The 23,958-nt window shown below is 43.5% G+C and overlaps 1 protein-coding gene across 6 annotated transcripts in view; it reads left to right on the forward strand.

The window, feature by feature from the left end:
- Nucleotides 1-23,958, forward strand: part of dgkh (diacylglycerol kinase, eta) — a 53,067-nt gene that overhangs the window by 19,576 nt on the left and 9,533 nt on the right. For 5 of the 6 annotated variants that reach the window (XM_076746088.1, XM_076746091.1, XM_076746090.1 and 2 more), the window contains 24 exons: nt 4,522-4,626; nt 6,314-6,446; nt 10,240-10,346; nt 10,677-10,802; nt 11,639-11,741; nt 13,383-13,545; nt 13,694-13,802; nt 14,205-14,426; nt 14,773-14,864; nt 15,106-15,205; nt 15,360-15,648; nt 15,913-16,044; nt 17,914-18,048; nt 18,240-18,357; nt 18,498-18,608; nt 18,793-18,889; nt 19,042-19,149; nt 20,458-20,571; nt 20,663-20,797; nt 20,973-21,133; nt 21,247-21,352; nt 22,226-22,318; nt 22,483-22,602; nt 22,827-22,932. In XM_076746088.1, coding sequence (XP_076602203.1) covers nt 4,522-4,626; nt 6,314-6,446; nt 10,240-10,346; nt 10,677-10,802; nt 11,639-11,741; nt 13,383-13,545; nt 13,694-13,802; nt 14,205-14,426; nt 14,773-14,864; nt 15,106-15,205; nt 15,360-15,648; nt 15,913-16,044; nt 17,914-18,048; nt 18,240-18,357; nt 18,498-18,608; nt 18,793-18,889; nt 19,042-19,149; nt 20,458-20,571; nt 20,663-20,797; nt 20,973-21,133; nt 21,247-21,352; nt 22,226-22,318; nt 22,483-22,602; nt 22,827-22,932 — 3,085 coding nt within the window. Of the gene's footprint in view, nt 1-4,521; nt 4,627-6,313; nt 6,447-10,239; nt 10,347-10,676; nt 10,803-11,638; nt 11,742-13,382; nt 13,546-13,693; nt 13,803-14,204; nt 14,427-14,772; nt 14,865-15,105; nt 15,206-15,359; nt 15,649-15,912; nt 16,045-17,913; nt 18,049-18,239; nt 18,358-18,497; nt 18,609-18,792; nt 18,890-19,041; nt 19,150-20,457; nt 20,572-20,662; nt 20,798-20,972; nt 21,134-21,246; nt 21,353-22,225; nt 22,319-22,482; nt 22,603-22,804; nt 22,933-23,958 lie in introns of all 6 variants that reach the window. The other variant, XM_076746089.1, reaches the window with a different exon arrangement.

Raw genomic sequence — 23,958 nt, forward strand, 5'->3', positions numbered from 1 at the left:
GGAGGGAATAATTTCACTCTCGCTCCTTTTCTGCAGATCATTTCATTACCATAAATTCTTCACCAGCAACTGTCTTCCAAAATGGGTTTATGTAACAGTGACAATAAAGACATATATTGTTACATAGGACTAAGAAATGCAACAGATGTAATGTATAAATAATGTTTTTAAGCTGTCAACAATTCAGGGGATAACGAACTTGGATGAAACAGACTCAGGATAAAACCAGCTGCTCGTGTGGAGGTGCAGGTGACTGTGTGCGCGTGTTGTTTTCATGACAGAGTACGCATTGAAAAATGTGTTTGTGTGTGCTCATGTGTTTATGTTTAAGCAGTGTAAAATGCATGTGACCAGCTGATCCATTCCATGCTCACAGTTGTGTTGTTGTTTAAGCTGGAGTTTCACTGGCATGTGGAAGTGTTGTGAATATACAATGAGGCAGTGTCGCTGTAGCGCAGAGAGGGAGCACCTTGAAGTCCACGTGAGGGAGCGCTCAGCCCAACCCAAACCCTAAACTCATTACAGACTCTGCAGGGACGCACCGCCTCTCACTGACTCACTCGTGGTTATTGGATTGGCTCGCTTATTACTGTCCACTTTAAATCCGTGAAATGAATCTCAAAGAAATTCAGATCCGCTTTGAATTGTGCACTTGCATCAGCGATACATCAGTGCTCTGATTTGTTCCGTGGTTAATGTCAACTGTTTACGTGAAGCTGCAGATGATAACTGCACGAGTGTGTGTGTGTGTGTGTGTGTGTGTGTGTGTGTGTGTTGTAGGAAGTGAGCAGCTGTGACAGTTCTGTTCCACCTCCTCTGCGATTGTGCTGCAGGTCCCAGTAGATGCAGGATCTGTGCACCACTGTCATCAATCCTGTATGCGTGTGTGTGTGTGTTTGTGTGTGTAGACAGTGACTGGTGTCCCTCATTATCAGTTCATCTTTGGTGGTTGCCTCTCCAGCCAAAATAACAACTAATGAGGCTTATGATTATAAGCCCTCATCATTTAGATGCTGATCAAAGAGCCATCGCTTGTTGTCACTTGTCATTGCACAATAACACACACACATCGGATTTATTCAGCTCTGAAGGTCAATCATCGAGAGAGGTTTTCCACACTTGAGGGATGCCTTGAGCCATTTTTGGAAACAGCCGTTCCTGTTTCCCCTGGCAACCAATCTTATCACTACCCCATTGCAGATACAAGACGCACACATACAAAGATGCACACACACAGACCCAGTACACCAGCAGAGAGACAGGATGATCTATGTCCAAAGGGATCAATTTGCCCATGTGCATGCGCATACGCACACAATGGACAAATGGACACACATACGCACAGGTACACACACACACACACACCCACACAAGTCCCTGAGGAAACTTTCTCGCAAACACATCCAGTAATGTGGGAGCTGTTGCTTCCAGTTATCTTGTAAAAGGAGGAAGAATGCTAATGTGATTAGCTTAGAATTTGAAGGGAGGGCCAGGGAGGGACAAAAATCACACACAAGCACATTTTGCAGAGACATGAAAAGATTTTTATTGTGTCCTTTTTTCCTGAACATGCAGTTCACTACTCGGACATAATCGGATATTGATCAGAGGCCTTGAGACAGATTGATTACAAGAGTGATTAAGGTGATTGATCTGGAACTCGTTGTCAGGTCGTGTTTCAAACTCAATATGCTATACACCAAACAGACCACACAGAAATGTATTTTAACTAAATTATAATAACAGTTACTTAAAGTGATTAAAAAAGAACTTCATTTAATAGAATGCATACATAAACAGCAGTGACTCCACCACCATTGACTGTTTTTCATACTTAGTGCTTCAAACGTAGTGCTTAAACTGTATTGTGGTTCCATGCTTCATGTCTTTTTGGGGTATTTCCCAATATAAAATGGTGATTTAAAACAAAAGCAAACCATAAAATGTCATTGTGGAAAAAAAAGCTGCCTCGATAAAGCATTTAGCAGAACTGTTGCTCAGCATTCTTGCCATAGGGTTTCCCACAGAGACGTCTCTGTCAGTCAGGCACAGCAAACAGATTCCTGACTGTCATGTTAAAGTGGACATTTTCTCTGTCGATAGTAAAATGAGCTGTCACTGCTGCAGCTACATGTCACATACTTCATTTAGGGGGAAAAAAAAAATAGCAAATGCAGTTTTTGAAAGGTTTGTGTATTTTCCCATATGGCTGATGAAGAATGACACGTGGGTCTAATGTCAGCTTATGGGCTGTAGAACCCCACCTTTTAAATTCGAAGCATGTGATCAGAGCCAGAATCAGTTCATTCAGTTGAGTGCATGCTTTCACGTTTTCAGCTTTGGTAAACTTTGACACAGAACACCGCACCTCTCGCCACATGCAAGTGGTCTTGACAGTGCCGAGCTTAGAGGAAGCCAGTGCATTAGCTGTCTCACACCATCCAAGTGCATATAGCCCTGTTGTCATAAGTGCATTCACACATTCAGATGCACGATTTGGTGATGATGCAGTCAAATACTGCATGTGTTCTGTTTGGGGAATATTGTTTCGAGGTGTCACCTAGTTTCCTCAACTTGTAGCTGTCACACGTCGTGTTCTGCCAGAGTTTGTTGGCAACATGTGGTTGTAAACGGATGTTAGCCTTCAAACAGAAAGAAAAGGACTGGTACTGTAAATGTATCTTAAACACTCCAACCTGCTCATGCACGTTACACACAATGCACACAAACGTGCACTCACCGTAACGTGGATGTTTGTTGTGCACCTGCTGTTTTCCACACCAGGTGCTGCTGGTCTGAAGAGGCCTGTGGTCAGAAAGATGAGGGGATGTGGAGGAGGGTGGAACGCCTCTCATAAACTGATTTGCTTTGTCACGGAGTCATTTATGGGAATGAGAGTACAATTTCCTTCACTGTTTCACTGCATTTTTCTTTGACTAATGGATTTGTATTTAGTGTACAGGATGTGTGGGTTGCACAGTTATATATTTATCCAATTATTGCCAAAATAGGTGTAATTCAAGACCAGAAGGAACGCCCATAGCAGCTGAATGTATGGCTTCAAATTAGGGTGAATTGGTCTGAAATGGTCTGTCGAAATCAATGAGGGCTTGGTGGAAGAATAAGAAACACACAAACTGTGTGCAACACACATAGTGATACTGACAATAACAGACCAGAAAATGGAGCATACATTACCCCCATGGTTGTCACATTTTCACTGAATGCAAATTCAGCTCATCCCAATCTTGTAAAACACTGTAGTACCTGCATGCTGTATAAAGAGGGTCATTTATTATTGTCAAGTCTGCTCCTCCACTGTTCCCTTTCCACAGGTTCCACAGGTTTTGTTTGTTTCAGCTTATGCAGTTTGTATTAAAGATGCAAAATATAGGAGGCTGGAATGGAAAGGTATAGCCAAGTTGAAACAGTGCAGGAGAGAAGCGGTAAGACGGCTCTGTCTGTCCTCAGTAATAGTTCAGATAATGAAAACACGTCAGTGACAGCAATAGAGGATATCACAGTAAATTTAAATATGCTCTTCATTCAGCTGCACTGCACCAGCAGACGACAGAGCAGCAGTCCAGCAGCCTTTTCACATGTTTTTACCTTTCCCTTTGTTGTGAATATGTTTTTCTATGTATACTTTTAACAGCCCACAGCAGGTCCAGTCTAGTGTGATTAAAGCAGCCAATTACTCACCGATTAAAGTGGCCTAATGGATTGCTATTCACAACAAATAGATTCCAAAACAATCCAAAATCTCCCTAATTAATTTCTTTATTGACTACAGGAGGCTTTTTTAATTCTGTCACTGATCTTTTTGTTGAGCTGATAATATTGTGCTATTTAGCTCATAATTCCTGATTCATGGGATATTGCCCACACTAGGTGTGTGTGTATGTGTGTGCACGTGTATGTGAACCGTGCCAGTATTCAGCCTCACTGCTCTCTTTAAGGTGAATAGCAATAACATAAGGACACAGAGAGAAAGAGAGAGATGGAGAGAAAGATGAGAGATGAGGGACCATAAATAAGTGATGGGGTGTTGAGAGGGTGCTGTATGTCTGTAGGGTTATCTACAGGGAGACTATCCTTTAAACACACTCACACACACAGAGAGGACGAGGGGGGCGGGCGGTGGGGGAGAGAAGCTCTTAGCCTTTACTGAGGCGCTTCGCCTGTCAGCACATATCTGCCTCAAAGCAACATGAAGAGCTAAGAGCGAGAGAAAGAGAGGGCTGAGAGGAAAAAATGCTGGAGTGAAGGAAAAGACTAACTCAAGAAGGTGTTAGTGGATGAGTGAGCCACAGTTAATGAGAGAGAGAGAGGTAAAGAAAGAAAGAGGGAGGGCGCTTCTCATACTTTCTCTCCCTTAAAGCCCGAGCCGAGCGCTCTCTCTCCACTCAGTGGCACTGCAGGCTGGGGAAAGCACTGAAACATTTCTCTCTCTCTTATTAGCAACACTATCTGTCTCACTCAGTCACTCACCCGTACGCGCATCCCTCACTCTCCCTCCAGGTGATCACTCCGTTCCGTAGGCTCATCCTCTGTGCCGAGAACAGGAAAGAGATGGAGGACTGGATCAGCTCGCTGAAGTCCGTCCAGTCCAGAGAGCATTACGAGGTAAGAATCCCTTTCCAAATGAGCACAGAGACCGATCCAAGCCAGTTTGTTTGTGTGGCAGGGAGGGGACGAAGAGATGGAGGAGAGAGATGGGGAGTGTTAAGACATAGTGCTGCAGGAACAATAGATCTAGGTTTAGGTGTATCTGATTTGAGAGACAGTGATGTTTATACCTAATATTTCCTACCCAAGGCTTTACCTAAAAGTGAATGTATCCTGTTAATGTTTTTGGTTATTACAAAAAAAAGTGCACATAATCTAGTGATGAGCCTAGATGGGTGTGTGAACGGTAGTGGGAATAAGAATTGCATGTTGTGTGTCATCATATGCAGTAGATTGAGGGGGGATCTAGGAAGTTGTTAGATCAGAGGCAAAGCACTTATGTTCAGTTTTGAGGCCCGAAGAACCAGTGAACACACTGAAGCATGTAAGGACACTCATGTACATTCACAGGTGTCCAACTCCAGAGTCAGACACAGCAGAGAACACAGGCACACCGTATAATCTGTATCAGAAGTACATTGTGTACATGGATACCCGGATACAAAAACCAGACATATGTTGACCACCACAAAGCTCGTGTCTGATTCCGCAGTGGTCCGGTTCCTTTACCCCTTATGACTCATGATAGCACATAAACAGGGAGTGCTTGTATCCACGGTCCACCCCCTTACCGCAACAAACTCAGTTTAATGCTCGCCTTTGTCATCCAAAGACAGTCTTTCTGGAGGAATGAAGACAACGGGCCAACAGCATGACTGTTGACTTATGTGCCATGTTGTCATCAAACCATCCCAAACTGTAGAGAATACTCTGCTGTCAGTGAGAGATGTGAGAGGGGCATAAATCTGGTCGATGTGCTGACAGTGACGAGTTGTGGCCAGCACAGGGAGAAGGGGAGTGCAGGAATAAAGCAGTACTGCATTTTCATGGCTTTGATTTGAGAGGGAAATCTTATATAAGACCCCATCCCTCAGCCCCTTACTGCACCGCAGTGCAGCAGCACCCCCAGAGCTCACACACCACAGGGTACACATATGTGCACACACACACACCGCTGCCAAGATGCCAACACAACACCATTTTAATTACTGTGTTCTCCAATGTACCACTGGTAAGGATCTGAGTGTCCCAATTTCATGAGCACCTGTTACAATTCTACTTACGAAACACAAACTGTATCCAGGGCAATGCCAACTGCTGCAGATGCAACGCCCACACTTGTACGGTGCTCACATTAGCTTGAGCTCCACAGTGAGCTCTCTCCATACACAAATGTGTATGGAAGCATCCACTTGTCCTGACCAGGTGTCACTTTTAGAAAACCCTGGAGCAGCAGAGCACACTAATGACTGTCGGCTAGTAGAGTTCCGATGTGTGTCCTGCTGTGCTCTTTCCTTTTGCCAGGCAGTTTCCCATGTAGTGGCGTCATGAGGCTCCAATAACGCAGTAAGACTTGACTTGATGGGGAAGTGAATTAGCTAATACACAAAGATTGAATGAACTTCAACTGAAGAGGTGTTGGTTTGTGTCTGCTGCTGAAAAATTGTGCTGCTTGATGAAAACAGCCAGTAACAGTAAAATGCAGTCATTCATATGTCACATGTTGTACATTATTATGATGTGCTTGCTCTTCTGTGACTATCATCCCAGTGCTGCCAACCTGTTTTAACCTCTTCTTTGTCAGACGGCACAGTTTAATGTGGAACATTTCTCAGGGATGCACAACTGGTACGCCTGCTCCCATGCACGGCCCACCTTTTGCAACGTCTGTAAAGATAGCTTGTCTGGAGTCACGTCTCACGGCCTCTCCTGTGAAGGTACGTAGCACTCACGAACACTGCACATGCTTATATGTTGTTGTTCTAGTCTAGTAACACACGGTGTTTCCTTGCATAACACTCTCGTAATCCATGGCCTTTTCAAGCAGCTGTCACTCATTTCCACATGTCATTACTGGCTCATTGATGGGCACCCTGCTCTCAGTTTACACATCAGACATACTGTAGTGTTGCAGCAGATCATTTGGAACTGCATGCCTGGAACTTGGCAGATCTTTATGTACTTTGGGAGGGTATATGACTATGTTGCATAAGGACGTGTGAGTCATTGAAGTGAGAAAATTCTTGTCCTTCTGTCTAAGTGGAGCAGATTGGATATAGCGGAGCAAGCGTCGGTCTTTGAAATGCTCTGGGTTGTGGAGTGGGATGTCCACCACACTGGTTGAAGCAGGAGTGAAAAAGCTAGTGGTGAACTGCCTTTAACACTGCACACACTTACGAATATAAGTCTGTATCCACATGCAGTGTTGACTCAAGCTATTTGAATTTTATTTTAGAAAGTCGTGTCTCTCCATTTACCCATAACAGTGGAAAAAAAACCTGCTAATAAATGCTGTGAATGACGCCGCATCTCCTCACCTCATCCGTGGCAGAAGAAGTGTAGTGTTAAGGGGAAGAGGGTTGACATGAGAAGCTGACATTATTTTTTTTTGCTGACACTATTTTTAGTGTAAAATGTCAGTGGCAGGCAGCAGACCTTAATGAGCACCATCTGCATATCCTCTCCTTCTAATTTTGCTAATGTTCCCCTGTGAGTGTGTGCATATATATATGTGTGCACACGTCTCAGTCCACGTGTGCATGTGCATACTGCACATGTGCGCTTGGTTTGGTGTGTATGTGTGAAGGCAGTAAGAGCCTCTCCACTCAGTGCTTCTTGTCCTCTACAATGACGCTGTCTTATGTCAAGAGTAGAGGGAGACAGAGTGAGAAGCCATTAGAGCAGCATCTAACTCCTGTGATCTAAATCAGCTTATCAAACTCCACACATATACACACCTTGAACAAACTATAGGAAGATGCAGTTGAGATTGCAGGGTTTCATCACAACATGGAGTCAAGTTTTACAGTGGACACGAGGTAGTTAGTGGGGCTCTGTACCGGCCTCATAAAGACTGCCTCTCATATTTAGACTATAGAGCACATATTAATCAATAGATCAATAGCTCATTGAGAAGGTGTTCAGCTCAGAGTAGCAGCGAATGTGAGGCGGTGAGAAGGGGATGATCGGTCATGAGAATGAGAAACAGTGTGTGACAACGGGAGAAAGAGGGATGGAAGAAAACAAAGGAGTAGGAGAGTGTCTCTATTAAAAGGCGAGAGCAGCCAGCCAAACAGTTTCACAGCAATCAACGCGTCTTGAATTTCACTTCGATTTCCAGCACAGGATGGTTGGCGGGGATTGATTTGTGTTACGTAGCCACACACACACACACACACACACACACACACACACACACACACACACACACACACACACATAAGCACACACACACGTAGACAAACTCGTCTGCCTTTCTGTCTCTACTTCACCCTCACATAAACACTGGTAGGCCTACACATGATGTTTTCTTCCAGTTTGGTCCATGAATGCTCAGCGTATAGCCTGGCCATTAACAGGCAGTGGTATCATGTCCTCTGAATCCTCTTAATGTTCTGCTAATGCTCTCTAACAGCATTTAGCGGTAAACTAGATTGAACCGTCAATTATTGGTCCGGATATGACTTTTACTTAGTTTGTATATCTGTGTAGACTGCCTAATGACAAGTGTGTGTATGTGTCTCATTTTTGTGTATGAGCAAGGGTGGGCTGGCTAGAAGAAAAGTTCAGACATTATTCATGAGTTTGCTAAGTGCCTCATCCTTAATGGAGAAAAAGACAAGAGCTATCTCCATCTGCCATCTTTACAGGAAATATTCATGTTGTATTTACATTATGGGATTCTGTATTCAGCACATTAAAGTGTGAAATGAGTAACGGCTTCATCTGCCTACCTTCTCGTGCATACTGAGTGAACCTTGACAGATGTTGTGTATATATATATATATATATGTATATATATATATATATATATATATATATAATGGATGTTAAAGTTTTAAATGTTACGTTGTTATCAGCTGAAGATCTTTATTCATCCTGATTATTTTTGTTGAAAATTGAACACATAAGTTCAGCATTTTGGGAAACATCTGCTTTCATGCCAAAAGTCAGATGATAAGGTTGATACCGCTCTCATATCTGTTTAATAAGGAGCAGCCAGGAGACAGTTAGCTTAGCTTTGCATAAAGACTGGAAGCAGGGGGAACAACTAGCCGAGCTCTGTCCAAAGGTAAAAAAGCCCACCGCCCTACCAGCAGCTCCACAGCTCACTGATCTTTACAAAAAAAAAAAAAAAAAGAGTTAACAAATTGCTCTGTTTTTGTGAAGGTAATGTAATCAGGAAGTAACTGCGCCTAGCTGAGAAACAGTCTGCCCATAACCCTGGAAAACCTCAACATGTTGTTTTTACACTTGCATCTTTGTACAAGATGCAAGTGTGAAAACTCAACAAGATGAGCCTGTGGATGGTTAAGTAGGAAGCTATTCTGGGAGAGGTTAACCTTAATTATCTGAAAACATGAATTCAGGATTTTTGAGAACTTCTTCAGTAAATTTTTCAGTAAAAAAATCTTTCAACATGTCAAGACAGTGAATGCTTCTTCTAAGCTGCTCAAAATTTACTGTAAGATGGCATAAGATCAAACCTGCCAGCACATGTACAGGGCCAAAGGCAGGTGTACTGTCGCTAAAAGAAACCACGACTGAGCTATACTCGCAACAACTCTGGCTTCATCTCAGTCTGCCAGTATCGAGGATGCTGAGTGGTGTTGATGAATGAGTGGAAGGGAAAGCATACAGTATTGACCATGTGGTCTGATTTGTTCTCGTTTGCCTCCTCTGTTAATCTGTTGAAGCACTGGGATCAGGCTACTGAGAATATTGGTGAGACTGATCACATGTAGCAGACGTTTACGTTCGCCAGTTCACCCTTGCACAGAGCAGCTATACAAACACACACACGTATGTACATTATGCGAGTCAGTGTCAGCACAGCACCAGAGGCTGTACAGATGTTTGGTTTTAACACAGTAATCCAGGCAATCCAGCAGGTATCCTGATCGATGTGTGGTCCAGGGTTTAGGTGCCTCTTAGCCCGGCTGTAGATTTCCTGTTGCTGGTCGCAGATAAATGCATTGAAACCTGTGACGTGGAGCTAAGTCCTTATGCTTTGTCAGATTCGTAAGTGCAGAACAGGCTTAGGGAGGTTAGCAATTACGCCCACTGACATCTCATTAGGGCTGGATCCATTAGAACACTGTACTTTGTGAGGTGTGTCTGTTTCTGAATCATGCATCAGTGTCCGGTGTTTTTCAGCCTTTTTGTGGAAAAAATCTATAGAAATCAATGAAATTTTGCATTTTAGGTGCAATTGGTCTGGGAACGTTTTAAATTGACCTCTTAAATTACCTCTGTATCTGATAATGCCTGGGCATGAGCTAAATGTCATTCCCATCACACAATCACACGCTGATATATTTTAGAATGAATCACTGTTCTGTTTAGTCAAAAACAGTTCAGAACCAATGACTGTGATATCATTTATTTTGTTTTATTCCTCAGAAGCGTCCATCTAATGTAGTGCTACAATATGAAGCTGCTGAGTAATGTTGATGGCTGTTAACGGCGAACACGTCGTCAGACTCATATGTGTGTTGGCTGTGTTTTCAGTGTGCAAATTCAAAGCCCATAAACGCTGTGCTGTCAGAGCCACTAACAACTGTAAATGGACAACCCTGGCTTCCATAGGAAAGGATATTATTGAGGATGAGGATGGGGTAAGTTAGTGTGTAAAGTTCATTCTGAATTGAAAAGGCATCCGTGTGTTGTAATGCATTGGGTTTTGCATGCTGTAGAGGTTATCCTAAAGGTTATAAAGCCCCTTGAAGCAAAGTTGTGATTTGTGAAATTACACTGTATAAATCAATTGACTTCACTTTACTCTGTTACTATGCCCTTTGGATTGCCTTGTTTTCTATGGAGAGCTGGTAAAAATGATGTGCTGCGGGCTTTTCCTCAAGCAAAGAAAAAAGAAAATTCTGGGAAAATACTGAAACTGTGTGTGTGTGTGTGTGTGTGTGTGTGTGTGTGTGTGTGTGTGCGCACAGATTGCTATGCCTCACCAGTGGTTGGAAGGCAACCTGCCTGTCAGTGCCAAGTGTGCCGTGTGTGATAAGACATGTGGCAGCGTACTGAGACTGCAGGACTGGCGCTGCCTCTGGTGCAAAGCTATGGTGAGACATCTGTCTTGTAAATGCTTGATTTGCTCCTGCTAAATTACATCTAAACAGGATTAAACTGACACAAAAAAGCTTATCATTTCAGTCGTAGTGAGAACACGACACAAGTCAACAAAAAGCATAGTCTCAGTATTGAATGTGTCTCCAGAGTCATATCTCAGAATAACTGAACAGTTTTTTGTTAATTGTTTGCAGCATGGAGGCTTGTAACCGCAACTGTTGTTTAACATGCTGGCAACCACAGTTAGGCTATAGCATTCGATAAATATATGACAGGATAAATACATGACAGTTACATGTCGCTGAACGATGAATCTTGACTGAGGGATGGTCTGGAATGCTGCAGTGCTGTTTTTCATCAGCAGTGATCCATCAGTTATCCATCCGCTCTTTGCTGCTCCTTCCAGCTCTCACTTTAGGAGAAGGGCTTATACATGATTACAGCAGTGTGTGGATTTATGTAGTTTATGTCTTTTTATATTTGCAGTTGTAGTCTCTGTTTAAAAGATTACTATACAGTAACTTAGTATTTATTATTTATGTTTGTTTTTGTTTTTTTTTTTGTAACAATGTGCATTCCCTAACATTGCTGCAAATGTGTCAGTGTAAGCCAAATGGCTGATTTCATAGTTTTATTAAAATAACTATGAAACAGTCATGTTTAAAGGCAGACAACATGTCAAATCATTACCAGTAGTGTGTTTCTTTAAAAACACCATACCAGTAGGGGATTTTATATCATTGTTATTGTACATCTGTATGAGAGACAAGATGATGAAGTCTTGAATCTTCCACAAATGTTTCCATTTTATTTTCTGTCGTGTGTCTAGGTGCACACAGCCTGTATGGACCTGTACCCCCGCAAGTGTCCTCTAGGTCAATGCAAAGTCTCCATCATTCCCCCAACTGCCCTCAATAGCATCGACTCAGATGGTAAGCACCACACACAGACACACACACAGACACACACACTCACACACACAGCCATCACAGTGACTCAGTCAAAGGGTCAGGTGTTAGAGAGAGGGACAGAGCGCTGGTATTGTGTGCCAGGAAATTGTGCATTTTTCGTGGCTAAAAATAGCCCTATCTGACAGGTCGACACACACCTTTCTGAGGACTAAAAATAGATCAGCATCGTGTGTGAGAAGAATTTTAATTGGATGCTTCACAACTCCGTGAAACTGGACGCACATACTCATCATGCCACAATTCATGGAAGCATACAGACATCACTGAATAAGATGCAGATGGCTTCAAAGCACCGTGAGGATTGCTTCAGGCTCTCTCTTCAGCATGTGTGTTTTTGTATATTTTGTTTTTCGTTTTGTTAATAGATGACGACTGTGTTCAACTGTCTATACATGTGTGTGTTTGTGTGTGTGTGTGTGTGTGTGTGCTTGCCAGCGTGTACATTTAACCCATTTTAGATGGAGATCAGCACCTGTCAGACAGACTCAGATAAGCACGATGTGTGATTGGATTACTGCTGCTGAATCCAATGGCTTGGTCTCGTGCACACATATGCATATGCAGTGCACACAGCCCACTGTGTCTGTAAAAAGCTGGCATCAGCTAATTGGTCGATGGATAAAGAGAGGCAGAGAGAGGGAGGAAGGGGGATCCAGATGCTGGGAGGAGGATAAAACAAAAAGAAAATGAAGAAGGGCAAAGAGAAGATATATCCTTTGGCTTCATCTCTCCCTCTCTCTCTCTCTCTGCCCTTCACTCTCTCTGCATCTCTTCACGTTCCAGGAGATTGGTTGTAATTGGCTGGAGGGCAGACTGTAACACGTGCTGGTGCGTTGTGACTCCCCCGCCTCTCCCTTCCTCCCTCCTTCCCGTCCACTCACCCTCCCTCAATCCATCCATTACTGACAACATCACAGAGGGAGAGAGAGAAATGCAGAAAGGAAAGAATCAAAGAATGTAGACAGAGACATTGAAGAGTAGACAGAAAAAGTGAAGGAGGACGCAAGAGAGAAAAGAAAAGGAGAGACAGGAGTCGATAGCAGTGCCGCACACACACACACACACGCTATGGTGGAAGCCCTAATGTGCACAAAGCTGGGGGTGTACAGATTATGTTGTAAGCACAGAAACCTCTTGCATTACCTCCCACAGATTAGTATATATATGTGTGTGCGTGTATGTGTGTGTGCTCATACCAGTAAAACAGCAAAACACGTGTTTTTAGCATGTGCCATGCTGCTATATATTATTCAACCCTCCTGCACGCAGAGACTTTGATGAGGTTGTTTAACGATGACAGAGTCGTCTCATGCAAGCCGCTGCATCCAGTGCTGCTGCTCCAGTTCAAGCTGCACCCTGGTTACTGGTTAGAGAGTGTTAAAGGGAAGAGCTCAAGTTAGTCAAGTCTCAACTTTATCGATACAGCCCAATAGCACAAATCACAAAATTTCCTCAAGGTGCTTTAAAATCCATACAGCGTACTGCACCCTCTGTCCTCAGACCCTTGATTGGAGTACCATGCAGACATGCAATATAGTGTGCAGTGCTCAGAGCATTCAACAGATTTTCACTCTCTCCTTTTCTGTTGCCGTTTCCCCACAGGTTTCTGGAAGGCCACCTGCCCCCCGTCATGTGCCAGTCCCCTCCTGGTCTTTGTCAACTCCAAAAGTGGTGACAACCAGGGAGTGAAATTTCTGCGGCGCTTCAAGCAGCTCCTCAATCCGGCTCAAGTCTTCGACCTGGTCAATGGTGGGCCGCACCTCGGGTAAATAAACTGACACAGCCTCCCAAACACAGAAATCATCCATATATATGTGCATGTTCTGCATTCCAAAGCATTATTTTCTATACTTGAAATCTGATCCTATGCAATAAGTGAATACTCTACGTGTATGTGTGTCTGTTTTTGTCAGTCTGCGCTTGTTTCAGAAGTTTGACAACTTCCGGATTCTGGTATGTGGAGGCGATGGGAGCGTGGGCTGGGTCCTGTCAGAGATCGACAAACTCAATCTGCACAAACAGGTACTGTAATAAACAGCATTATGGAGACATTGTAATATCAAAGAAACACAGCACTGAGCAGAGATTTGAATGTCACTAGTAGGATGGTCATTTATTTCTCCTGTATTCAAAATTAATTACAATTGCCTGCTGTCATAACAACGACAATAATAATAAACTTCATTTGTATATTATCTTTCATATAAGAATTGCAGCTCAAAGTGCTTTACAACAACTACACATATTATGTAGATAATCCTGTACATTTAAATTCAGAAATTGTTGAGGTAGATAGAAAATGATGTGTCCTTGTTCAAGGTGCCAGCTGAGCTTTTTGCTCCTGGCCAGCTTACATATAGACATGCACTCATTATATAGGCATGTATTCCCTCGTGCCAAATTAACCCTCTGCATGTGTTTCAGTGCCAGCTTGGGGTGTTGCCCTTGGGCACGGGCAACGATCTGGCACGCGTGCTGGGCTGGGGCCCGTCGTGTGACGATGACACCCAGCTGCCCCAGATCCTGGAGAAGTTGGAGAGAGCCAGCACCAAGATGCTAGACCGCTGGAGCATCATGACCTATGAGATTAAGATCCCACCCAAACACAGCTGCCCCACCACGCCTGAGGGAGCTGACGACTGCCAGGTACTCACAGGAGCTGACAGATATTCACACGCATCAGTAGACACAATCAAACCCAGCAGGGCTTCCAGACAGACAGACATGAGTAGGAGGTAGTTGGATGCGGAACATGCTGAAAATAGTGCCTGACATTTTCAGTTCAACTTAAACTTAGCTTCGATTCAAAACTGGACATATGACCCACGAGTCCAGTGTTTAATCTACGATTGTAGATACTGCGGTATTCTAACATTTTGCAATTTTTTAAGTACTGTTGAGAGAAATCTGCTTTAAACTGTAGTGCTTGCTGCAAGCTACAGTGTTCATGTGTTGTTTTTGAATACTAAGAAACTCTTGTTTTCTGTACCAGTTTCACATTTCAGCCTATGAAGACTCAGTAGCTGCTCACCTGACAAAGATCCTCAACTCTGAGCAGCACTCTGTGGTCATCTCCTCTGCCAAGTAAGTGTTCTCACACAGTAACATGACCCCAAACAAGCCGACTAGGATTGCCTGCAAATAACCAACTACAACAATTCTTAGATTTCAAAAATCCTGTTTTTTAACTGACATTGTTCGATTACATCATTATTTTCATGGCATTTTGTTTAAAGCAGAGTTGTCATGGAAACAATAAATAATCATATGATAAATAGTCATATATTATACCAAGAAACGCTGAAGTTTTCTTCCCGTTTATTAGGATCCTGTGTGAAACAGTGAAGGATTTTGTTGCCAAAGTGGGGAAAGCTTATGAAAAAAGTACAGAGAACGCTGAGGAGTGCGACACGATGTCTCTCAAAGTAAGCCTCAAATCAATGCAGTTAACATCCATCTTCCGCCTGTGCTGAAGGGCCACTCCCTGTATATTCAATTTCTGCTAATTTGCCATCCCCTGAATGGTGCCACAGCACACTCGAGCCCTTGTTTGTGTCTCCTCTCCTCTGTGCCCACCAGTGTGCCATCCTGAATGAGAAACTGGACTCCCTCCTCCAGACCCTCAACACAGAGTGCCAGGCGATACCTTCACTTCCCCACTCCACTCCTCCTATTGTAGAGGAGGAGCAGGAGGAGGAGGAAGAAGAGGAGGAGGCCAGCGAGGAGAGCCTGACAGAGCTGAAGGAGAAGCTGGAAGAGGAAGAGACGGAGAAGGGACAGCAGCTGTTCAAAAGCAGGGAACAGCTGATGCTGAGGGCCAACAGTGTGAAGAAAGCCGTGCGACAGATCATAGAACAGGCCGAGAGAGGTAACACATACAGAGTTATCATGGAGGGAAAGCCCAAAATCCAGTTCACCCGTTTGGTGAAGGAGATTAATCGTTTCGCACTGACATGTCTTCTGAAATCTTGTTTGGAAACTGCATTGGGAATGAAGATTTCATTTATCGCAACATCACTCTTTATAAAATGCAATCTCTGCACAGAACGAGAAACTTGCCAGGCATGTACTGTACATGCACTGTGCCATGTAATGCACACTGTCCTCTGTCTCCTGTGTTTCCTGTTTTCAGTGGTTGATGAGCAGAACGCCCATACAGAGGAGACCGAGCTGCCATCTCTTCTCGAGTTCAGGAAGTACAGTGAGGAGGAGAACAGAGACAGTGAAAAGGATGAGGATACCAAGGAACTGGAAGCAGTGCCATGTAAGAGCGCCACTGCTTCTGCTACTGCTGCTTCGGCTCTGGTTCAGATCTCTGACCTGTCTGGCCTGGACTCATTCTAAGTCTGTGACCTGTTCACAAACCTTTTACCTGCTTGGCCCTGATGCATTTCCATCCTGGGCCATTTCCAGAACACTTAACCTGTCCAGCCCTGCCTGTTTGATTTCCAAGTCTTCCACTTTGCCAGCTGGCATTGTTCTCTGAAAAGCCATTTTTAATTGGTGGCTGAGGCCTGCTTTGAAAAGATAACTGAGTAGAAAGTAGTTATGCCTGCCTCACCTAGTGGATGGGTTCAAACACATTCCCTCCTTTTCCCTGCTGAGAGAGGAAACATTGCTCCTGTATTCCCATCATTGAGGCAAACTTGAGGATTGACAAAATATAAAAGTCAATATTATTCTCCTTTTAATGGAAAGAAGACTAAAAGAGTGATGTTATTGTTTAAATGGTATGAAAGAAAACTACTGCTTGTACTTTAAAGTAAATAGAGATAGATCACACAGGATTTAAATGTTGCCACCTTGTGGATATTGCACTCCCTGCACCACAGAGAACCAGACACATAGCTAATGGAAAAAAGTGCTGCTGACGCAAATCATGTTTCCTGTCATAAATAAACTCAAGGATTAGTGGTAAAAGTGCCTGGAGAAAGCATGCTCTCCTGTAATATGCCTCCTCTTGCACCAGGCTATGCTGTTTATCTCTCCATCTTCAGTCTCCACAACAGTCAACTTCTTTAATAGTAAATTATTGAACCTGTTGAAACTGTGGTGGCAGGGCAGCTATAAAGCCTGTGTGTGCCTGTGTATATGTGTCTGAATGTGTGAAGCTTTTTATGTGGACACACATGCACGTTACTGTGTGTAAATGTCTAAGTGTGCCTCTGTGAGTGTGTGTGCACGGGCCTCAGGATGTGTTATTGTCTTAGGGGCAGAAGTTCTTCCTGTTTATCATGGGCCTGCTTCCTTCCTTCCACACGTTTTCCAGCCGTTGGAAGACTAGGAGGTATCAGTCAAACCCTCTGCTTTGTATCCTCTCCTTGTTTCCTCTTATTGCCTCCTACCTCCTTCCTGACCTGGACACGAATGCATAGCTGCTGAAAGCTAAAAATAAGAGGGTAAACGTGAAGCTATACTTTCTCAGCTGTGCAGCACTACCTAATATTCTAAATGAGACGGAAGTTTTTACAAACCCATCAACAGTCATCCAGAATATATGGAAAATCCTCATGATTTTGTACACGCACAGCTACAACAATACAATTTACCCACCAAATCCTTCAGATTAAACTGCTTTATTACATGTGAAAATGCTCCTGTTACCCTCCACTTTATCCTTAAGAATTGTAGTGGTTTCAGAGAGTTGGAGGGCATAAACAGTGTACCTACTTTAGTTTTAAAAATGTCATAATAGTGGAACACACCTGTATATCAAACCTCAAGGTAATTTCCCAGAATGACATTACTTAACACCTATAACAATTCCCTGCTTTTATTCTGACGACCTGCTGTTCAGTGTCATATTAAATCAGCAGTGTTGGTGTGTGTGTAAATGAGAATTTGTGTCAGAAAATCTGTTTCTGAACGTGTTCCAGCATCAACCAACCACTGAGGATCATTGTCACTTGATATTTGTTCATTTTCCTGTGTGTATGCAGCCCAGCCCATTCAAAGCAGCTGCAGTGAGTTTTGTTATGCCCCCTGGTGGGATGAGACGGTGGTGTCACATTAAAACGTCGCGCCATTGTGTTTTCTCTGTTGTCTGTGATCTAATGAACCAGGAATATCAACCTAAAACCATTTGAGCGGAGGAAAAGCATGATAATATGTTTTTCGCTCTCTGTGTGTCCAGCTGCTAAGAGTCCCTGTTCTCCAACTGAGAGGAGGGTGAGCCGCAGCACCCAGTCCTGTGGTTCCTTCACCATCACCCCCTTCACCACCAGCAAGGAGAACCTCCCTGTACTCAACACACGCATCATCTGCCCTGGTAAACACAAACACACATGCACAACTAGACATTATATTTCAAAGCATGCATACAAGTAATTTTCCTTCACCTGACCTTCACAAAACACACAAGGAGAGGATGGCTCGGACATTTCAACTCATATGACAGATGTGTGTGTGTGTGTGTGTGTGTGTGTGTGTGTGTGTGTCTGTGTGTGTGTGTGTGTGCAGGCTTGCGGGCAGGTCTAGCTGCCTCCATCGCTGGCAGCTCCATCATTAGCAAGATGCTGCTGGCAAACATCGACCCCTTTGGGGCCACACCCTTCATCGACCCCGACCTTGATTCACTGTAAGAGCCACTTCTCTTTGCGTCCATGTACAAAATCTATGTCCACATCTGTCTCTCTCTCTATTTGTCCCTAATTTAGCATGATTTATGTGTGAGCTGACCGGCTGTGTGTCTGTTTCTGTGGCTGTTTTCCCACCCAGAGAGGGCTACATGGAGAAGTGTGTGATGAACAACTACTTTGGCATCGGCCTGGATGCCAAGATCTCCCTGGAGTTCAACAACAAACGAGAGGAGCACCCAGAGAAATGCAGGTGAGACACAGTGCCTGTACGTCCAGGCATCTCAGCCACCGAACAATCAAGCAATCAGACATCAAGGTTTTTTTTTTTAGTCTGTGAAATCTGCTATACTAGACAGATACCAGATAACAACATTTTAAGGTCCTTCCAGTTCATTCGTTCCAGTTCAATCACACTCTCTGCTCCTCCTGCACAGGAGTCGTACCAAGAACATGATGTGGTATGGTGTTCTGGGCACAAAGGAGCTTCTGCAGAGAACCTACAAGAACCTGGAGCAGAAAGTCCAGCTAGAGGTGAGAAGGGGAAGAACAGCAGAGAACACTTGCTTTTACTTAAAAATGTCTGAAAAATGATAGCAAACAATAGGGTGGACTTGCTGAAACATGTCCCTGTCCCCTTCGCTTGCTGGTCCAGCTGAGCTCTGCTTGCTTATTGTCTTTCCCAGTGTGACGGCCAGTATATTCCCCTTCCCAGCCTTCAGGGGATCGCAGTGTTAAACATTCCTAGCTACGCAGGCGGGACCAACTTCTGGGGTGGCACCAAGGAGGATGATGTGAGTACATTTACAGTCCAATAATGTTCATGTTAATGTTCCATCCTGCTGGAAGTGCCCTCGGTAGGTGACTCAGATCAAAGGGTGCTTTCTTCCTCAAGCTAATGTCAGAAATTGACTAGATTGCTGTGTCAAGGCTTCACCTCTCTTTTTCTGTCTCTCAGTCTTTCTCTCTCATTTTCTGTGACGTGAACTATGGAAAGATCCTGGTGTAACATGGCCCTGGTAGCCTGGAGGTGCTGGGGGAGGGATGGGTAGAGAGATATTTGTGCTTGTTTGTTTAAGGCTTGGAGCACAAGGGCTGCTGAGGGATTAGAGTTAGTTTGCACACACATGCACACACACGCACACACGCACCCTTAGTGAGCCCCTGCAGAGGTTACCCTTGGACACACACATACAGTATGTGCATTTGGTGTTACGTAACTTTTGCTGGAGAGGAGGAAACTGCAACAGGGAGAGGACATTTAGTTAGACTTAGTCATCACGCACGCACGCACACACACACACACATTACAAGTTTTCTCTTTGTCATAATATGTCTGATTCGTGGTGTAATCATACGCTTTGACACACTGCAGCTGATGTGTAGTTTCACTCTAAAACAGAGAGTTTATTTGAAAATCTCCCCTCTGTCTCTGATCAACATGTTACCACCTCGACGTCAGCACTGAACACAGCACTGAACTTTTTGCTGAACGTGTTTTGGTTTCCATCTAGTGGCTGAGGCTCCACATGACAGCACAACTGATCAAGTTCTTTGATCATTTCATCTCAGCAAAATGTGACCTATCCAGAAGTCCTCTTTTTTCTTTTTTTTTCCAACTGAACCTCTCTCTGTGTACTTGTGCGGATGCAGACTCCACATTACTGTGACCTTTTCAGCAGCCGTTTGCTGGCAGAGATCAATTATGGACTTGTTGGGAGCCTCCTCTCGCAGAAACAATTAAATTCTGATTGAGGCCTCAGCTAAACTGAGCTGACAGGACAAAATGTCTCCTTTAAGGCAGGTTTTTACTAGAAGAAGATATATTAGTTCACTAATCCTCCCTGTCACATTAACAGATGAGGCTGGTCATACTTTATATTCTTCTTCTTGTCAACAGATGTCATGAACAGACCAAAACCAACAGTGGCATACTCAAAAAAACTGAGAAAAGGATCTTTTCATGAAGTTTGCTAACAAACTGAAAAACACAGAGTAACACCAGCTGAATTCTTAAAGGTTTAAACGATTACTTACACAATCAGCAGTTGCAACATGGTATCACACACACAGCTCCTGAGTGTCATTATTGTGTTGTGCAGATCTTCTGTGCCCCGTCATTTGATGACAAGATCCTGGAAGTTGTGGCTGTGTTTGGGAGCATGCAGATGGCTGTGTCCAGAGTCATCAAATTACAACACCACCGCATAGCACAGGTGAGAACACACACTCAAAACAAAATGAAAATAAAAGACTTATGCATAAAAGTGTATGTAGATCTAATCTAAGCCTCTCTGTCCCAATCAGTGTCGAACAGTAAAGATTACTATCCTGGGTGATGAGGGGGTTCCAATTCAGGTGGACGGTGAGGCCTGGATCCAACCGCCTGGAGTCATCAAGATCCAGCACAAGAACAGAGCTCAGATGCTCACCAGAGACCGGGTGAGGAAGAGAGAGTGGTGCTCAGTGAAGAGCAGTTGGTGTCTGGAAAGCTTGGAGAATAAAATGAAGTGGAGTAAGGGGCTTGGGTTTCGTGTGAGTGTGAGTTGGTAGATGGACAAAGCTTCACAAGAATTGCTTTACATGATGTGTACTTGTTCTTTGATTTTCCCTGCAGGCATTTGAGAACACGTTGAAGTCATGGGAGGACAAACTGAAGTACGATAAGCCTCCTTTGCGGCCTCACCTCTACCCGCAGCAGTCTGTGGATCTGGCTACAGAGGAGGAGGCCGCCCTGGTGCAGATGTGCTCCAGAGCTGCAGAAGAGCTCATTACAAGGTAACTATGTACCACCATCAATATCAGGTCTCACATCCACTGACTTTACAGATAATAATTTTGTTTTTTTGGCATGAATCATACTCACCGTCATGTGCTTTGTCTAATCACAGGATATGTGAGGCTGCAAAGACCAATGGGCTTTTAGAGCAGGAACTGGCTCATGCTGTTAATGCTGCGTCTCACGCCATCAACAAAACACACCCCAAGTTCCCAGAGGTTAGCTATCAGCGAATGTCACACAACATACAGTGGTTTCCACTGAGCATTGAGATGTTGCTGTGTGATTTTCTTAGCTGCATGATGCAGAGTTTAAGACTTGTTTTCTGCACAGCTCTCTGAAACCTGATTGCTATCCACAGAAGCTGCAGTTTTAGTTTAAACTCACTTGTTGAACCTTGTAAATGGAAATGATTTACTTGCCTCCAGAGGTCACTGAATTGAAGGTTTAAGTTAAACCCTTTTGCACAAGTGGTTATCTAAAGTTGAGTGTCACAGAGAGTAGTTAAAACTGTTAAAGGCATTCTGCTGCAAGTGATAATATTATTCTTTAAATATTTCAGAACATTAATATATGTCTGTACGTGTGGTGTTACAGACTATTCCTTTAAAATATGTCGCATTTCCCTCACTTTCTAAAGCTGCAGAGAGAGCTCTTGATAGTCTTTGATAAGCTCACAAACTGAAAAGGCCAATTTATAGCAACTATGTTGAGGACCTGTATTGTCAGTAAGAATAACAAAAAGTAGTCAGAAACAATAAGATAATGTATTTTGTTCAGTATAATTCTATTCTGCGATTTAGCAATTTGTGAAAATTTAATTTAAAGAAACAAGACCAATATTTAAAACACAGCAACAACAGCCTTCACTGTGTGTGGCATTCTGCGGCACCTTTGAATTACCTGTACTGCTTTTTAAAACAAGCTAACACCATCACTTTGAACTCTGCATAATAAAGCCCTAAAAGGACCAATTTGACTGGACCTGTTCTGCTTCCAGAATGGTTACATAGAGTCTGATTTCACTGTGATTGTCATTCATACCATATGATGTGTGGGATTCTGCTCAATAACTGTTGTCCCCTTTCCAGAGTCTCACCAGAAACACAGCTATAGAGGTGGCCAGCACTGTCAAGGCTCTGTACAATGAGACAGAGTCTCTTCTGTTGGGCCGAGTCTCTCTGGTGAGTTACTTTGCTTGTATCATGTCATATATTTTATTATTTAATGTTTCAATCATACTATAGTGTTAAAGGATAATTCTACTTTCGTGTAACTTGGGTTATTATTAGTTCTCCTTCCAGTGTGCTCCTGTAGTTGATCTCAGCTTGTGTTTTCCTCCTTGCAGCAACTGGACCCACCAGAGGAGGAGCAGCTGTCCAATGCTCTGCAGAGTGTGGAGATGGAACTGGGCAAACTAGGAGAGATCCCCTGGCTGTACCATATACTGCAGCCCAATGATGAGGAGGTAAGCAGCCTCAGCAAACACACACACGAATGCACATGTGCACACATTATGTTTAATATTTGTACAAAGTAGTTAAGATTATCACCATTCTGTACTTGTGCTCCTCATAACTAAGAGCTATCTACACACATATTCTTTCTGGCTTTAGTGTGACATGGCTCCAGGTATCGGGAGAGCTGAGTAGCTAAATGAAATGCTATAGGTTGACTGTGCTTATGTACCAGGACCACTCTCTGGGTTACGACAAGAGGAACAGTCGCAGCAGCATGTTTCGCATAGTGCCCAAGTTCAAGAAGGAGAAGGCCGCCAAGAAGACGAGCCCTCAGTCAGGTAGAGTTGTGTCCACTTTTCCCGCAGAAGTCAACAGACTGGACAGGCAGACTGCTCTAATCTGCTCAGGCAGGGGAATCAGTCAGAGTCCCTCCCAGCTGCCATGAGCCTTTAACAGAAAACATTATTTGCACTGTTTGGTCTGGACGCCCCAAACTTAATGATGATCGCTGCTGCCGTTGTTTTCAAAGGACAGTAGCATAAATGCACTGAATGACAAACTGAAAGCTCAAATATTACTGTAGCTCATATTGTTTGGTGTCACATGGTTTTGTTTCCAATAGCTTAGCAGCTGCAGAAATAATGTCACACTCATGATCAAATACTTCATGTCACACAGTCACATTATTAAATACTTCTACTAGCGGCAACCAGAACAAGTATCTTATGCTTTTATCATGCTTTGTTCGTCATTTATACTGTGTAACTGACCACTGTTCTTAAAATTTACACACATAACGATGACTGTGCACATTCATGCACACACAACAGGGCACACAACATGCCCCTCACTACCATCATATTGCAATCCGTGCATAAAGGTATTACTGCATTGTAATTGTCTGGAACACAAAGAATGTGTGTGTGTTTGAGGTCTTACATCCCACAGTGTGACCCTAACCATCAACTCGCACACCTTCCCCTCCATCATGCTCTCATCCAGCTATCAACATGGCTTCAGAAGGTGCAAAGGCAGGAGAAGAACAAGGCTGCACCAAGGGAAAGCCTGCAGGGATCAAATACAAACTAGCCATAAAACCAGTTTTTGTTGCATATTGAGCATTAAAGCATCAAGTTAAAGAGCATTATGTCCAAACAATAAACCTTAACGGGATTTTGTTGCTTACTGAGTGGGTCTATGTTCTTATACCTAATAGGAATAATAAGTATAGGTTCAAGAACCAGATCAGGTTTAAGAGTCCAAGCCCTTCCTCTCATTGTGGGCTGGTTTCTGGTTAGTTGGGCTGTATTTCCCGCACAGGCTTCTGCCTCCCTTTACCTCCTACTTTTTCTGTGTGTTTTGGT

This window comes from Chaetodon auriga, chromosome 13, assembly GCF_051107435.1.
Source record: "Chaetodon auriga isolate fChaAug3 chromosome 13, fChaAug3.hap1, whole genome shotgun sequence".
In the NCBI taxonomy this organism is placed as follows: domain Eukaryota; kingdom Metazoa; phylum Chordata; class Actinopteri; order Chaetodontiformes; family Chaetodontidae; genus Chaetodon; species Chaetodon auriga.